Below are 18,096 nucleotides of genomic sequence, written 5' to 3'. Positions count from 1 at the left end.
TAGTTTCTATGTGGATCACGTACAGCTTTGGCAGCTACAGATTCTCATCTTTTTGTACAAAAAATGTGCAGAGACTGTGTGGAGACTTCTGTAGCACCTGGAGTCATCTATGACATTAACACATGAGGAGTATGTCTTTTCCTTTTAGGAATCTAGTAATTCTCAGTACATAAATGTCAGTGCCTTGAGCTAGATAAGCACAAGAAACTAACGGTAAAGATACTTAACTTCAACAGTCTTGCTAGAAAGCAGAAAGAGATGGCTTTCCTCTCCAGCTTCTATTAATGAAACACTCAAAGGAGAACTCACAAGGGTTTGTGGTCACTTAGGAACAGAAAATCAAAAAAACAAGATTAGGTACTGATGACTAAACTCTCTTTAGGGAGTGATCCATTTTCTTTGAACACCTGACAACGAGGACTTGTCCTCTCTGCTATTGGAAGCGTGGAGGGTCATCTTCAAAGATCTGAAGCCTTCTCCAAAGACTAAAGAGTGAATAGAAACTGTGTCTGGCAGGTGATTTAAAAGAACCTCAACATTGTGTCAAATTGTCCTACAGTAAATGAGATTTCAGCGCAGCATCTGCAGATGACTAGAAAAAACTGGATAGCTGAGATAACCACATTGATGAAAACCAAATAGAGCTTGCTAGAAGAATAACCTCATTTCCCCCATGACAAGATGATGGCGCAGATGTTACAGTTTGTGGTTGCTTCACTGCCTCTGAAATTTGGCAGCGTGCAGTTGTGGGTTTCACAATGGAAAAAAAGCCAGTTACTACTATTCAAATCTAATCTATCTGTACTTAATGCGATGGAGCATTTTAATTTCTGTCCTTTTAAACTGCAACTCCAATATCACAAATTTTAGCTGTGTCACCTTTACTCATGGCAAATCTTCAAACCCTACATAACACAAATAGGTTTAGGTGAACCCATGACGACTGTTACATAATGATCATGCTCCGTGACTAATAACAGCTTCTGCAGCCCTGACACATTTTCCCATTGAGCTGTGATGAAAAGGAGAGCACTTCTGAGCACAGACACGTCAGCTCTTCTCTAGAACGTAACTGCGTAAAATAACTAAAAACCAAAAAGAGCACAAAGACAGCATATCAATTGTTGAAACTGAGAAATTTTTATTTTTATTTCCAAAAATAGATGCTCATTTCAATTTGAAGCCAGCAACGCATCTACGGACAAAAAACTTCCAAACAAACAAACAAACAAACAAACAAAAAAAGATGCAGTACAGCAAGTTTCCTGCAGGGAGCAGCACAGATCTTTGTACTGTATATGGTGCAACCAGGACTGCACATAAAAACAGAGTCCTTTTCAAGGATACTGTCTAAGCATGTGTCTTGCAAACTTGATGTTGAGTCCGATAATTCATGTTAAGCCTGAATAATGTGAGGAAAAACTGCATAAGACTGTTTGACATCGGAAGATGACGATTTGCAATAAAACCAAATCTGAAAATTGCTTTTAGCAACACAGTTCATGCCTTTTTAAAAAAAAGTTTTTTTTTGGGGGGGGGGGCTTGCACCTTGCTTAGAGAGTTCAAATACTGCTTAGTCCAGACATACTGGATTAAAACAAATTAGACACGCTTTAAAAATATTTGCTCATGCAGCGTGTGGAAGGTTGGTATGCGTAAATAAACTGACTCAGAAATCACGTTTCAGGTAGCCTTAAGATGCATTTCTGCGCATATTCACATTGCAACGCTGAAAATACAAATGATCAGTCAGCGCGAGTTCATGTATCCTCCATTAGCATCTACTGCGCTGCAGAAGAACTTAAACTAAGACGTTCTGACGGGAATCTGAATTTTAGATCATTTCTGAAATGACTGCAAACATAAGCACATACAGTAGCTTATTATAACAGCTGATTCATTGTGAAAAGCATAACACATGACAAATTTGCAGAACACTGTACCTTTAAAAAATAAACAGCAAAAAAAAGAAAAAAAAAGATGAAGACTTGCTCTGAGCTTAATACCTGTTCAAAGCAAATGGCTGAAAATGTCAGTTGTAACATAAGCTTCCTTCACCAGAGGTGAAAGAAAATAGAGCAAAAACAACATACTATCCCTTTCAGTACAATGTTATGACATTCAAGTTCCGCTGGGTCGCAGAGGTTGGCTGAAAATGAACAGAAATCACCAGATTTTTGTCTGTTTTTTCTCTCTCCATAAGCACAGATCTTCCACCCACTCATACTAATGGCAGTTAAAACACACACTCGCACGCTCACTATAGGCCACATTCTTAGGACAGAGCACTTAATGGCTGTTTGCAGGGGAACTGTGCATCCCACTAGCTGGGATCTGACGATTTGTTGAGATCAACTTTTACTCCTTTATCCCCCGCACCTGCACGCAAGGGAAACAAACACACAAGAGATGACGTAAGACATCACAAAGGGGTTGATACCCAGAAGCAAAGACTGTGCAGTTGATACGCTAAATCCTACCTGTTAAGTACTTTTCTTTAGCTCTGGCTCGCTCGTCTGCGTCAAAATACCACACAGTGATGGCATACCTGTGAAGATGGAACGGGAGCAGTGAGCCTCCCGTAAAAGAGAACGAGACTGTCTGAGCATGTGCAGCGGACACACTTAGACACTGACCTTGTGGCGTAAGCGGGCTGAACCTCGTGAGGGTTCCGTCTGTCCGACCAGAACAAAAGCAGACGGTCAAATTTTGGCTCTATGTCGGCAAACTGGGCCTTTCCCTCTGGGAAGATTCGAAGAAGGCCTCCATGTTCCTGGAAGAGCAGAACACGAATAAACAACCCCATTATGTATACAAATCAGGACAAAGCAATAGCAGGAAGGTAAAGCGAGACCGTAGGAAGCAAACATATGTGAAGCTTCTGCAGTGATCACATCTCTGGACTTAATCTTCATCGCTGACAGGTAACTATTCAGAGACAGGAGGCCCCCACAATAAACACATGTACTACTCATAAAACAGACACTTAAAAGCTTCTTAAGTTATCAACGTGGAACGATAGTGTCGAAGGAAAAGGGCTGTCCAACTCCAAGGGCAAGGAGGAAAGCTCAGGATAGGAAGCAGCAGCGGGGGACGGCTTTCCTGTGGAGGGATAGGAAGAATAACCCACAGGAAAACTGCTGTGGCTGGATAAAGGAGCTGGGGAGTGAAAAAGCAGATTGCTGCAAGCGTGCCGCTTAAACTCTCACACAGCTGATATGATAGCCCTCTCTTCACACGCAAACTGGCACAGTATAAAGGCTCACACCCTAATGTAATGCTATTCCCATGTACAGTGAATGAGGGGGAATGCCAATGGTGTGACCAAACTAAATAAAGCACAATAGCGACAAAGAAGATGAGAGAAATGGTTTTCCCCTGCAATTTGAGTCAACGAGCTCAGGGACCACTCATTTTAACAGCAGTTTAACTCCATGTATGTGATTTTAATTTAATTCTATTTATACAGCGCCAAACCACAGCAACAGTTGCTTCAACGCACTTTATATTCTAAGGTAAAGACCCTACAATAATGGAGAGAAAACCACAACAATCCGTCAACGTCCATGACACCCTAATTGGCGAAAGTGGGAAGGAAAATCTCCAGTTTAACAGGAAGTACTTTCAGAACCAGGCTCAGGGAGGGGCAGCCACCTGGCCTGACCATTATTATGCAGGCCTGCAGATGAGGTTGTATGGATTAACCCAACCAGGATTACCCTTTGCCTAAAGGGCACGACCTCCTGACCCACATGGAGCTGAACTGAACATGCTGAATGCAGCAAATGCTAGCATGGCTATAGACTCTTAGGCTATCCTCAAATACAGAATCAGGGTTGGAGTCCATCCTGTAGTTCAGCCAGTCAGTAAAGTCATGTAAGTAGAAAAAAAGCCCAAGACATGATTGGAATTAATATTCAATAGTTAGCTGTGCTCTGGATCACCAGTGCAACTCTTTATTATTGATTACAGCTAATTACATCAACAGATTGCCACAAACTATTGTCCTTATGCTCAATAGTTCAGATCTGGCGTTTGGAATTATTTTGGTTTTCATGTGACGTATGACCCTGAAGGTAAGCGCGTCATGGACTAAAGTAAAACAGTATGTTGGATGTGCCACGCAATGCTCAATTACATGGGTGGGAACTAGTATGTTAACGCAGTTAGCTCATTAATGTGTTGGCCGTCTAGCCCCACGCACGGAGATTTGCCGTGTTGTGGCGTTAACGTCATTTCAACGAGATTAACGTTGACAGCACTAGTGGGAACACAACGAATATGACTACACGGTTACACCGACATCATCCTAGTGCAAAGACAAGTGGAAGCAGACAAAAACAACAAGCATGCATGCTACAAACTTTACCCGAGTCATTTAGACAGCCGTTAGCACATGATTCTCCTTATGGGGACCTGATATGTTTAATATTGTGGCGAGCTCAGACAAGGTGGAGACGGAGGTGTCGTTTGGTCTTGCTTCCCGTGAGCTAGCCAGGGAGCACAGCCGTTTATTGACATCTGCAGAAGAACACTGCCGCTAGATAACTGCTCAGCGCGGCAACCGCACAGCAGCAACAACAACAACACACGGGGCGCCCTCTGACCCCGGAAGGACACACCGTCGCAGCGAGAGGGCGTCACCCGTCACTATGGCAACATAAACAAAACATAACTGTACAAACAGAACCCCGAACAGCCCTGACCCGCTACATAGTCCCCACCTAAGGGGTCAGTCGTCCCCGACGACCCCATTACCCCACACAAAGTCCTGCAAATGTCCGGGTGCCTTCTTTTGGCGCACCGGTCGGTCACGACCGGCGGGGGAAAGTCACTCGGGTCAGAACATGGAGTGCCACCATCATCCCACTTCTGACAACAATGTGGCGAGCTCAGACAACGAGGAGACGGAGGTGTCGTTTGGTCTTGCTTCCCGTGAGCTAGCCAGGGAGCACAGCCGTTTATTGACATCTGCAGAAGAACACTGCCGCTAGATAACTGCTCAGCGCGGCAACCGCACAGCAGCAACAACAACAACACACGGGGCGCCCTCTGACCCCGGAAGGACACACCGTCGCAGCGAGAGGGCGTCACCCGTCACTATGGCAACATAAACAAAACATAACTGTACAAACAGAACCCCGAACAGCCCTGACCCGCTACAATCCGGTTGTTCAGTGATGACGCGACGAATCCTACTTCCGGGTCTAAAGTAGTCTGCGTTTAATATGGCTTTTGTGTTGTTAACATGTTTAATGTTATGTATTTTCTTCTATTTGATCTCAAAAAGCTCCTAAAACAGTCAGTGATCCCTGTTGACCTCCCTCGGCTTTTATTACCACTAATCGTTTATTTAAGCTCAGTTTTTAAAACCGTAGGATGTAACTACAGCCCAGCCCATGCAGCAGTATATGAATGACTAACCTCGTATTGTGGATGGATTATCTCAGTTGTTCTCCTGGCTGAAGTTTGGTCCTTTTACAGCATCCTGCCATGCGATTACATTTGTTCCTGACCACCGAGAACAGTCACGTTAACTTTTATCGAGTGGAAAAAAAGTTAGCTTGTTTATATTATGCTAGCATAGCTGTGTCGCTAGCGGTCACGTAGCACATCATTATATACCAGCTAGCCCAACTTCAGTAACCCTACAAATGTCACTGCTGTTTAGTTTTCTGTCTTCATTTATGCTGGAAGTGATAACAGAGCTGTACGTTTGAATTTGTTTCCAAAACCCCGCAGTCAGGACATGTTATATTGTATTTAGATAGAAGCTAGCGAGCTAACTCCCTGCTAACTTCTAACTCCGTTAAATGTCATAAATTCCGTTTTCATGGATGCCTGGATGTTAAACTCAATTGTTACACCTGGTAGAGCAGAACGCTGATCATTTTATTAAAGATGAAAGACTTTAGACAGTTTTTCAACTCTCAGTAATGCCACAGTGATCGTTTGATATATGGACCTGCAGCGGAGTTTAGACCCAGACACGGCTAGTGACGTCAGACTGAACAACCGGATATGCTGCTGAGAATATAGCCCAGAAGAAGCGTATAGTATAGCTTTTATTTTGGAAAGAGCCATTTCTCTGTAATAAACTCTCTTTTCCAAAGATGAGTGATTCCTCAATCAGATACAGGGCTCGCAAAATCGCTAGCCCGACGTCCCGGGGCTAGCGATCTTTCCAGTCGGGCTATTGTAGGAAGGAAAAATATATGTCAATGCTTTTGCATTCTTTCGGAAATGTAGCTGGGTAATTATGTCATTGGCATCGATGAGCCACTGTCAATGTGACATATTGAAATCGCGTTTGAATTTGCGCTTGTTTTTTGCTTTCACTTTGCAATCGCGCGAACTGTGTATAGAGAGCGACAGTACTGATTGGTGAGTGATGATAATTTGTGCACCAATTCCTCTGACATCGTCTTATCAATCGCTAGCTTACTATGCAAACATGACAAGTGAAATCTCCCGCAGCAAGCTTAAACATATGAGAGGTTGATCGCGCAGGGAATCGCTGACCGTTATGTGTATGTGTCAGGGTGAAGATTATGGGTGAAAGTTATGACAAATCAGACTATAAGGCAAAAAGAAAGTGCAGCTTTATGGTTTCATGGACAAAAGAATTTCTGTGGCTGCAATATGACGAGCTATATAACCAGGGCTGCACATAAGTGGTCCGCAGGTGCGCATTCGCTGTCAAAATAAAAAACGGGCACAAGATAAGAAGTTGCAACGCGTGTTTGCATACATAAGATTTTCTGGAGGAGGACAGACATTTGTTTAGAACTCTTAAAGATGTCGAAGAAGCTCCTTTAAGCAATTACTGTGATGTTCCTCCACCTCCAAACAAATGTCAGAAGGAGTCCGAACCACAAAAGAAGCGCGTATTCTCGGAAAAGTAGTTGCAGGAGGTGAGCTGGCTTCAAACAAATGATGAACGCACAGAGATGTGGTGCGGAATGTGCCGTGAAAATCCCACTCTAGCGGACAAAAACAGTGCTTTTTATATGGACGCAAACGCGCGTTGCAACTTCTTATCTGGTGCGCGTCTTTTATTTTGACAGCGAATGCCGACATGCGGACCACTTATGTGCACCCGTGTAAATAACATGATGTTCTGCCAGGTGTGTTGTTGGTTTTCTCTCGATTTCTGAGTCGACAAGCGCCTTTGTTACTGGGACCAGTCATTTTAAGAAAGGCCCCCATTAGAACCCATGAGAAATGCAAGAAACGCATTATTACTCAGTCTGCAATATCTTTCCCAGAACAAACACCAATTGCAAATAACATACTAAAAATAAACCTGAAAAATCTGTTTAGAACAGCGTACTATGTTGCAAAGAGTGAACTACCACTGGCAAAATGTAGCAGTCTTTGCAAACTTCAAAAAGCAAATGGCCTAGATCTTGGTTCCACTTGTCTCTTACCCGTGACTTCAGCGGAAATTTCAAATTCAGGATCTGACACAGATTGATTCATGTCCTACACAGTTCTTACAAGTTCATAGAAATTTCTGTTCAATTAGAACCAAGTATTTGAGTTGATGATTGCAATTTTTATACAATGTTGTAATTTGTTTTTCAACAATTTTTTGATTAATGTTTTGTTTCCTTTACAATATTAAACTTTAATGTATAATATTGTAAAGGAAACAAAACAGGAAACAAAACATCAATCAAAAAATTGCTCTCTTTTTTATTCGGGCTACTTAAATTTATTTTGGGCTACCAAAAACTGAAGAGTCCCTGCCCAAAGGGCTACCAGGGATTTTGAAATTTTGAGAGCCCTGAGATATATTTATTTTTTTAATTACTTTTGTTTCAGCAACATTAAATTTAAAAACTGTACTTTTGAGTTAAAATATATATTTATAATTTTAATAAATGACAAATTAAAAAAGGTATGAAAATTTTTTTGTATCAAAAAAATATCGAACCGTGACACCAAAGTATCGAACCATATATAACGCCATGGCCAAGTGGCCGGCATAGTGTACAGGAACATCTGCGCCGAGTATAACCTGGAAGTCCCGAGGTCAAAATGGGAGATGCCCTCAAGGGTGGTGGAGAATGACCGAGCTAAGATCCTGTGGGACTTCCAGATACAGACGGACAAAATGGTGGTGGCTAACCAACCGGACATAGTGGTGGTAGACAAACAGAAGAAGACGGCCGTAGTGATCGATGTAGCGGTTCCGAATGACAGCAATATCAGGAAGAAGGAACACGAGAAGCTGGAGAAATACCAAGGGCTCAGAGAAGAGCTCGAGAGGATGTGGAGGGTGAAGGTAACGGTGGTCCCCGTGGTAATCGGAGCACTAGGTGCGGTGACTCCCAAGCTAGGCGAGTGGCTCCAGCAGATCCCGGGATCAACATCGGAGATCTCTGTCCAGAAGAGCGCAGTCCTGGGAACAGCTAAGATACTGCGCAGGACCCTCAAGCTCAAGGATAAACCGCCCAGGATAAACCGCCCGCAGGGGCGTGCTGGGTGGTACTTTTGTTTCAGCAACATTAAATTTAAAAACTGTACTTTTGAGTTAAAATATATATTTATAATTTTAATAAATGACAAATTAAAAAACCATGAACATTTTTTTGTATCGAAAAAATATCGAACCATAACACTAAAGTATCGAACCGAACTGTGAATTTTGTGTATTGTTGCAACCCTAATAAATATATTATAAATATATACACACACACACACACACACACACACACACACACACACACACACACACACACACACACACACACACACACACACACACACACACACACACACACACACACATTCATGCAGCTTGAGTCACACACTGGGGTGGACTGTACAGATTGCTTTAACAGACGGCTGAGCTTTAAATTATTTCAAAGTCAGTGATCACATTACCAGAATTTTCTCAGTATTAATAGTCTGTTAACTTTCTTCATAAAAGGAAGCGTCCCATCAATGACAGAGTTATGAAATTACTAATACTGAGATTGCTGATGAGACACTTTTTTTTTTTTTGAGTAGGTGCTGGAAACTGTGGTAGGGACGTGATGTTTTTACACCCTGTCCAAGTTAAACAAATAAAATCTCACCAAACCTGACAGCACCTTGCACTGATACCAGTATGAATGTTTATCATTTAAAATAACATTTACTGTAAATCAGGGCTCATAACTTTAGCTTTAGTATTGGTGATGGTGGCGGTGATTACTGCAACATGCTCACAGGAATGATAGGAGTGGCGACTACAAGCGTGGGTGTTAACGCACGCAGGACCGGTCCTCGCCACTCACCCACTGTAGGCTGGAGGAAGATAAAATCCCCTGGAACCCTGAGTAAAATAATTATACTAGAAAAAGCATGTATGGACACTTCATACTTCTTACTAATTTACAGCATATTAACTTTTAAAAAATAGCAGCTAGTCTTGCAAAATATAAATACTTCATACAGCTGCGATACAGCTGCATGGGAGGTGGGAGTTTTACTAATGTGGAAGAATTTCACCCAAAGTATCACAACATTGAAAAATATGCCTTTAGTAATGGCAGAATTGCATATTGCTCATTGCTGACTGGAAAAAAACCCAGCACTGTAGCCAGACTGACACCACCAATGATCACATGACTCTTCATATCTTTAAAAATAAAATGGTGACCATTTTGAACATCACATCTTTCTCACAGCTGTATCATTAAAGTCTGTCTAGGTCAGGATTTATCACAGAAACGGCAAATGCCACCAACAATCTTGTCACAATCTCAGACTACTGTACTCATCTCTATACTTGTCCTACTAGATAAACTGACACAGCACAGGTTTTTAACATGATAATTCAAGTTCCCCATGTTTTTATGTCTGAGATGATTCTTTCCTGTATGTAGCCATGGAGTTCCACAGGGTTCTGTGTTAGGGATAGATACTTTCTACCTTAAACGTGCTTCCTTAGGGAATGTTACAAAGAAACAGTGCATAAATCTCTATTTCCATGCAGATGAGACTCAAACACACAACCAGAACACACACATCAGTTGGTTAAACTACAAAAACATCTGAAGGCACAACGAATTCGATGACCTGTAATTTTCTTTTTCTAAAGCCAACTAAGTATATTGGCCAAAAACCTCAGGGAAACACAGTCTTAACATGTGTATTCAGTGATGTTACCTTGGCCTTTATTGCTACTACGAGAAATCTCGGGAGTCATTTTTGACAAGAATATATTCTTTGTCTCATACGTAACAGTCTCGACGACTGTGCAGCATTGTCAACAAAACGGAACATCCTGTCACAAGACAGTGAAAAAAAACTGTTGGTGCATTGTTACTTCCTAATTGAACTTTTATATTTTCATGTTTTTAGGATGTCTGCATGCCTCTCTCTCTGAAAAGCCTTTAATTCACCTTCCCATAAAAAAAACAAAAACAAAAACACAGTACTGAGAGCAACCAGAACAAAAAGAACACATTTTCTCATAAAAGCTTCCCTTCATAAGCTCCCTTTAAATCGAGAAACGGTATTAAAACTCTTCTCAGTGCATACAAAGCTGCATCGCATTTTTAAGGCCTGGCATTTTCACATTATTCCAATAGAGTACACAATTGTCAGAGTGCAGACTTGTGGTTCAGAGAGTTTCCAAAAATAAAACTGGAGGCAGAACCTTTGGCCATCACGTTCCTCTACTGTGGAACCAGCCCAGCTCGTCTATATTTTAAAGATTAGGCCCCTTTACTTTCCATTTTAACAAATCTTACAACACATGAATTTAACCTTATTATTGTTCGTAAGGCTCCTTGTTTCTCAGTGATCATATTTTGTCGTTTTGCTTTCCTCTCAACTCACCTTGGCAGACACTAAAATGCTGAGGTTTCTGAAAGGCAGCTTTTCCTTTCCCTACAGTCGCAAAGTACTGTACCACACAGGCATTTGCTTGCCTGTGTGGTAAATGAGTGTATAATATTAAATCAACATTTTATTTACTGCATTGCAGATAGATGGACATCTACATGTTAAAGTCTCAAAGTGATTTTATACAGAAGGCGTGGCGGCTGAAGAGACATAAATTTGGGGGGTAAATAACTGGAACAACTGAACCTGAACATTCCAAAGCCATGTCACTCTCTCATAGTGAGGCCCCGGTATCCAGGCAACCACATTCTATAAGCCTACTAATAGCCAATCAGAGGCCAGATTGTAATTATTCACATGTCCAACAGGAATCTAGCACATGGCTTGCTGTAACAACTAAAGCATGCGCATAAAAAAAAGCAGTACAACCTACCTCATGACTGATATACGCATTAACAGGAAAAGATTTACTATATAGATAAGAAAACAGGCAATTCTGCGGAGGAAGTGCTCAGAGAACAGATAATACAATGTAAATGGTGCAAGTCAGATTCAGGAGACTGCTGCTTTGAATAAGGTGTAGTGACATCTGATAAACTAAAAAAAAAGAAGTACCTACTGTTATCACAAATCAAAGTAAATCATCCTGACCATCACAGAAACTGCATTAATGCAGATGAACAACAGCAACATGCTAAAACAACCAGGAATCCCTTTGAGGGTCTGAGGGTTGTATGTGGAGACCTGTGATGAATAAGGCAGCAGCTGAAAGCAGTACATAAGTGACCAGCAAAAGGGTCGATCACAGTATCAGTATTTGCAATTAAATGTAAAAGTACTGTTAACTCGGCTGTGTATTTTGTCTCCTCTCACATTCCACTCCCCTCACTGCTTGCTCAGTGATAGATGTTTAGAAAGAAAACACAGCGAGAACACAGAATCATGCATGACCTGCCGCAAACTCGCATCTCAAAGCAGCACAGAGTTTCCTGTAATTATGTCATTTTCATATACAGGTCTGGAGGTCAACTATGTAAGGAAGTGTGGACGTCAGCCTCTTGTTTACTCATGTGACTTGTAATGCTAGCAGATATAGCCGCACATCCGGTATACCAGTCCTAATTTCATGCATAATATGATCTTTTCAAATATCGCTATATCGGTGAAGAGACAACGCTCAACACGGTTTTCCCCAGAGATTATACATAATATATTATATGCATTTTAGAGCATATTGGGAGGGGAACTGTATGGTCTCTGCACCCTCTTTATAACAAAAAAAAAAAAAAAAAACTATATTAGATTGACAAATAATAATTCACAATTATTTTATTAACAGGTGTTTTATATGACAATGGATTAACAATTAACACCACAATCATTTAAAAAGTAAGCCAAAATGTGGCAATACAGTGAACTGAAACTTTTACTATATGTACAAATTGGACACAGCTTCCAGGTCTGAACAAGTACAGCCAATGACAAGTGCCTTGCACAAAGACTTTCAGTTGTAGGAAAATGATTGCTTTGCTCTTCGACCTCAATAAACACTTTGTGAATGACTTTGAGGTCAGTCGCTAGTTTCAGGTCACAGTGACAGTAAGATGCAGTTCAATTAGTAACTTATGTTCCTCACTACAGTCAGAATGGAAGATAAAGCAGGGAATGCAGTGTCCCTTGATTTCACTGTCAGACCCGCCATTTATTCCTGACTGTTTGAAAAAGTAGTGAAAATGCTGTTTGAGGCTTCAACCCAGGACTTCACTATGCAACAGGTTATGGTATGGTGGATAGGACCATCTTTTATATACAGTCTATGTTGAAAACTGCCTCTAGAGCCCTTTTCAAATGTATATTTTTTTTAAAGATAGCCCAAGAGTAGATTTTTTTATTTTATTTAATCATTTAAAGAAAAAACCCTCTATGTTTATTTAGTTTTTATTATGACAGTAAAACGCTTTTTATTCTGCACAATCCTGACAGATAAACAACTTACTGTGAAAATATATAAAAGGCCTGCTTCTGTAAAAAGACTAAAAAACACTGCGATACAAATACAGGTCATACTGCCCCAGCACTGGTGTCATGTCACCGTCTCCTCAAAGAAACATGAAAGTGATCCACTTTACAGTTGCTGCCTTCTGTTATGGAAACTTGGAACCTGTCTAGAAGGTATGCTCCCCAACTGCTTATCTAAGGACAAATACGTCAAACTCTTGAAGCACATTGCAGTTAAATGCATATTGCCAAGAGGATCTACTTACACTTGCATGCACAACTTTAGGCTTTACTGAAACGTCTGGAAGGAAAAATGATCCAGTTAAATGAATAAAAAATGCCTTGTGATGGCAAAGGTCATAGAAGAACAGCTAGACTGGGTTGAACTGACAGAACGAGTAACTCAAATAACCACCCATTACATCACACATCTGTTACATCACACTGAACACGCAACACGTCAGCCTTAAAGCAGATGAGCTCCAGCAGCAGATTCAAAGAGGGGGTGTAATGGTGTGGGAGGCAGTTTCATGTCACACCCTTTTGTCCCCTTTAATACCAGCTGAGCTTCATTTAAATGTCATGACCTACCTGAATATTTTTTGACCATGCCCTTCACTCTGTGACCAGTGTACCCATCTCCTGATGTTGATGTCATATTGAGCTGGGCCATATCATACTATTCACGGTAATACCGGTATAATGGGCAACGATAAGAAAACGAAATATCACGATAGAATATGGGTAAAACGCACATGCGCAGTGCCTTTGTTTTCATACGCACATGGCGGAAAAAGCATGGCGACGACGCAGAATGAGAAGGACGAAAGCGGATCGTTGAATGAAACGGATGAACCAGAATTGGTTTGTAAAAATGCTGCAACTTCAGTGATGTGGAACTGGTTTAGCTTTCGTCCGTCAGACACACACCAAAGCACTATTTTTGGTAGAGCATGCTAGAGGGCCGTCGTTATTACCATGTTTTTTGGAAAATACGGCACACTTAAAACCAATCCTTTGATTTTTCTGAAAATCGACAGTACCCCTTATAATCCCATGGGCCTTATGTATGAATTCTGGTTGTGTTTACTGACCTTTATGTGGTACACGGCGTTAGCAAATCAGTCAAATGTTTTAGTACGACTTTGCTAAGCTACGAACCCGCACCGCTTGATGGATTGTCGGAGTATTACGGCTATTGTAGGCAGGAGCCTCGCGGAGTGATACGTACTGCGCTTCAACATAATATTATTATTATTATTGTGTGTGTATAACCTCTTTTTAAGTTTTGTGGATATTATACATGGTTATGCTGAGGATATGTTGGCCAATTTCCACTGGAAATGCCTTTTGGTTAAATTGTCAGCAAGGAATTTGCATTTGCACTGTTAAATTTTTATATAACTTTAATGCACATAAAAAACAGCTGCTTGTTTAAGTGAAAATACATTGATGGTTTTTTGTTTGCACTAATAAAGTTGTGGAGTTGAAAATAATTTGTCTAGTGTCAATTATATCGTCAGTTATATCGTTATCACAAATTTTCAAATGTATATCATGATAAATATTTTTGGTCATATCGCCCTGCTCTAATGTCATATATATTATATAATCTCAGACTGGTTTCTTGTAAGTAACACTGAATTCCCTGTCCCCAAATGGCCTCTACAGTCAGCAACTGAACAGAGCAGCTTTGATATGTGGTGGATGAGGAGGATCAAACCATGAAAGAGCTCTCCGCAAATCTGCAGTAAGTACATGACGTTATCTTGTTGATATGCACAAAAATCTCAAGACAACATTTCTAAGACCTTCAATGAAATAGGCAATTGTAAAGGTGAAAGGCAGTTCAACTTACTAGCAGGACATCTAAAAATAAAGTTAGGATAATACTGAATTCCTGTGGATATATTTTAAGTACTGTATGACACAAAGTTCAATTAATTTGACCACTATATGAAAATTCCTGTAATAAAACAACAACAACAAAGAAACGTGGAAGGTAGTATGGGGTGTTTTTCCTTCTCTGCATTTTAATGGGAAATATGAAAAAGGGAGAGTGGCCACACAGCATTTACCTACACGTAACCACTATCATGAACTCTGTACGGGTGTGGTGTATGGAATAAAGCAGGGTGGAGGGTGACAACAGTGCCACACACACACACACACACACCACAACTGCACTGACTGGTCAAATGCTTGTGGCAGGAAGTCAGAAGTTATGAAGACCTGACACACAAACACATGACAGATGACTTTGTTTTGATGATTATTTTACAAATAATTTCAAATAGAGCCCGACCAATACAGGAGTCATTGAAATTAAAACGAAAAATATAATGTAAAATAACTCAAAACGATGGGGTTGCTTTCTTAAAATCAACCTTCCAGTATTGCTCAAACTCGTTAAAGATCTGCGGCAGACCAATAACGGCCGGGTATCGGTAGGGCTCTAATTTCAAATCACTCTTGAATCAAATGGTGATAACAAGAAGGTTCTCCACACATCACTACCATACCTTGGCATTCCAATCTCTATTAAGGTAATATATGCATGTGACACACCGTCCATCGCCGTTAGGGTTATCCACATGGCGCACATATCCTGTCCCGTTTCCGGGGTAACATGCCACCATTGCCTGAAGAGAGGAACATGAAAAAAAACCCCTGATTAGTAAAAACAGATATGCAGTGACAACAGCAGAAATGTAGGCATTCAGTCTCTACAGCTCATGTGTCAAACAAAAGCTGTACTGCAAGGACAAGAAAGAAGGGAGGAACGGGAGCAAAGGAGCTCGAACTGCATTTGCTGGCTCGTGATGTGGAAGTAGCAGAAAGCCTCCCGCAGTCTGACTGTAGCACTGCCTCACCTGCACCAGGACTGACACAAGGCACAAGCTGCCTAAAACACAGCTGCCTCGTTATAAACTTTAAACTGGCAAGGAAAATAAACCGGAGATATCATGCTGCAACTTCCCCTCGTCTCTTCCTGCTCTACTAAGACTTGCATGATCTGCTTGGGTGTTGGCAGTGAACCTCCACGAGCTCTTGTAAACTTCTCGGTGTAAACATCGAGGGAGCACGCCCGCTCCTTCGAATGCCCTTCAGGAATAAGACGCACACAAGCGGTGATTTGCACACCACCCCGAGGACTGTGATACAGAAAAATGTGTTTTCTTTAACAGTAGAGATTTCTCAGACATCTCAGAGCTTTTGCACTGGAAATTACAGCTGACACTTGAACACCAAACAGCGTGTGTTTTCTTTTCAGATGAGTGGTGAACGTGCACACAGGGTGGAATAAGCCCTCATGCTAAGCAGTGTCTAAGCAGCGATATGACAGACAAAGGCAAGTTCATCCACATTCTTTCAAGAACTTGCATCAACATAAACCATAGCAACATTATTATAAACACTCAGTGTAGACTAAACTTCTTCCTCGGGGTTTCTACCCTGTAAAATATTATAGAGCATCTATGCTAGCACATTTAGAAGTTAAAGCTACCCTTTCAACAAAGAAAAGACTGAAGGTGCTGGGATTCAAAATGAACATCCGGGAGTTGAACAGGTACATTTACTTCTGTACATGCACAAATTTCATGATTATTTCACTGCACCACAGAAAAATTGTAAATCTTTGCGTGCAAAGCCTTTTAACGCCATAGTGAGAGCATTAAAATAAAATGACATCAGACCCACGTCGGCATCTTCTTACTCTACATGTCTGATCACAGTTACTTGCGTCAGTCCACATTGTGTTCACATGTTTTGTGTGATGCAGGTTACCGCTGGAATGCACATTATCAGGGCCTTTAAAGCTGAAAAACAACAAAAAATCTGACATAAAGATGGGGGAGGTAGCTCTGGCTGCATGTATTTTATCTTTTTTTTTTTTTTAAATATAAATGGGATGGGTTTAACAAGAACAGTTGCTGGGTTGGGGGATGGGGGGGTACGAACTGACAAAGCGCTTCCTGTAAGTAAGTCGCAATCCAGTATGTTTTCTTTCTTTGTGTGAGTCTGTGTGTGGCAGAGAAAGAGGTAGAGGGGCACAGACAGAGAAAGCATAGGGGTGGGGCTGGAGAAGAAGACAAGAGTGAACTGAGTGAACTTTGACTCTTGGCCTCCCTCCAGAGGCTGCAGTATTTTAATGGTTGTGCTACGTGCAGATCGTGAGGAGGGCTGGCTGATCCTCGGCAATGTCACCCCTCCCACCCTCAACTGCTGGGCTTGCGCTGCAAGGCTGGAGATGGGTAAACAGCGGCTGCTAGGAGATGTGTGTGTGTGTGTGTGTGTGTGTGTGTGTGTGTGTGTGTGTGTGTGTGTGTGGGTAGGGGAAGCTTGTGTGTGTTTGTGCGTCTGCTGAGCCGAGGTGCAAGAGCCTAGGCGCTCTGCAAAACTCCCGACGCGGCATTTTAGCTTACAATTCCCTCAAATAGACAGCTGTAGAAACGTTCTAATGCTTCATCAGATCCAGGAAAGCTTGACATCAGCACATGCTATATAACAAATGCAAGAGCGGTTTGTGATTATTCTTGTTACAAAAAAAACATGACATGCATAACAGCTAAACCTATATGGATTGCTGGTCTATACAAAAACAAAAATCCTAAGAGAATAAGATGTTTTAGCTAAAACATTTACAAAAATGCAAAATCCAGACAGCCTCGGCGTGTTAGAATCTGTATTAAAATAATAACAACTATATAAATAATAATAATAATAATAATAATAATAATAATAATAATAATAATAGTTGGGAAGGGAAAAAAAATCATATTTCCCACAATAAAAAACATGTCCTACTAAACTCAGGTAGCCCATAATTCCATTCCCTTTGTCTAACAGAGTTACTGCTGATATAGTGGGGACAGGAGTAAATGTTTTCAAATGAAAGCTATTTTTAACACACTTGTTTCCTCACTCTCTTCACCCCTAACCTCTATACCTATTTGAGCTTCCCTTCCTTTAGCCACTTATTCTTCCGCATTCCTCCGCGGCCCTCATTAGGAGGCTGACCTTACTCTTGGTGTTGTTTGTTTACATTCCATAGGCATGGCTTCTGAAGCCGATGGGCATTCACAGGCAGAGAGCGAGAGGAGGTCACAGAAGAAAGCTCAGAGGCTGTCGCTGAGGCCACAGGAAAGGAAGGCTTCATTTCACAGATGGATATTAAAAGAGCATGAAAATAATTGACATTACAAACACGCACAACCTGCAACTAGTACCAAACCATGCACTTCCTTGATTGAA

At 41.2% G+C, this 18,096-nt stretch overlaps 2 protein-coding genes across 2 annotated transcripts in view; one reads left to right on the top strand and one right to left on the bottom strand.

The window, feature by feature from the left end:
* Positions 1 to 1,117: 1,117 nt before the first annotated feature.
* Positions 1,118 to 17,156, bottom strand: egln1a (egl-9 family hypoxia-inducible factor 1a). Its single transcript, XM_026189727.1, has 4 exons — positions 15,363 to 17,156; positions 2,637 to 2,773; positions 2,481 to 2,548; positions 1,118 to 2,379 (listed from the first exon to the last, which is right to left on the bottom strand). The coding sequence occupies exons 1-4, from the start codon at positions 15,477 to 15,479 to the stop codon at positions 2,324 to 2,326; spliced, it is 378 nt and encodes a 125-aa protein (XP_026045512.1). The 5' UTR covers positions 15,480 to 17,156; the 3' UTR covers positions 1,118 to 2,323.
* The window catches only part of tsnax (translin-associated factor X), a 9,378-nt gene continuing 7,670 nt past the window's right edge, over positions 16,389 to 18,096 (top strand). Inside the window, exon 1 of the mRNA XM_026190925.1 lies at positions 16,389 to 16,411. Within this exon, the coding sequence (XP_026046710.1) occupies positions 16,389 to 16,411 (23 nt within the window). The remainder of the gene's footprint in view (positions 16,412 to 18,096) is intronic.

Source organism: Astatotilapia calliptera, chromosome 13 (assembly GCF_900246225.1).
Source record: "Astatotilapia calliptera chromosome 13, fAstCal1.2, whole genome shotgun sequence".
In the NCBI taxonomy this organism is placed as follows: Eukaryota; Metazoa; Chordata; class Actinopteri; order Cichliformes; family Cichlidae; genus Astatotilapia; species Astatotilapia calliptera.
This window is presented reverse-complemented; position numbering and strand designations above follow the sequence as displayed.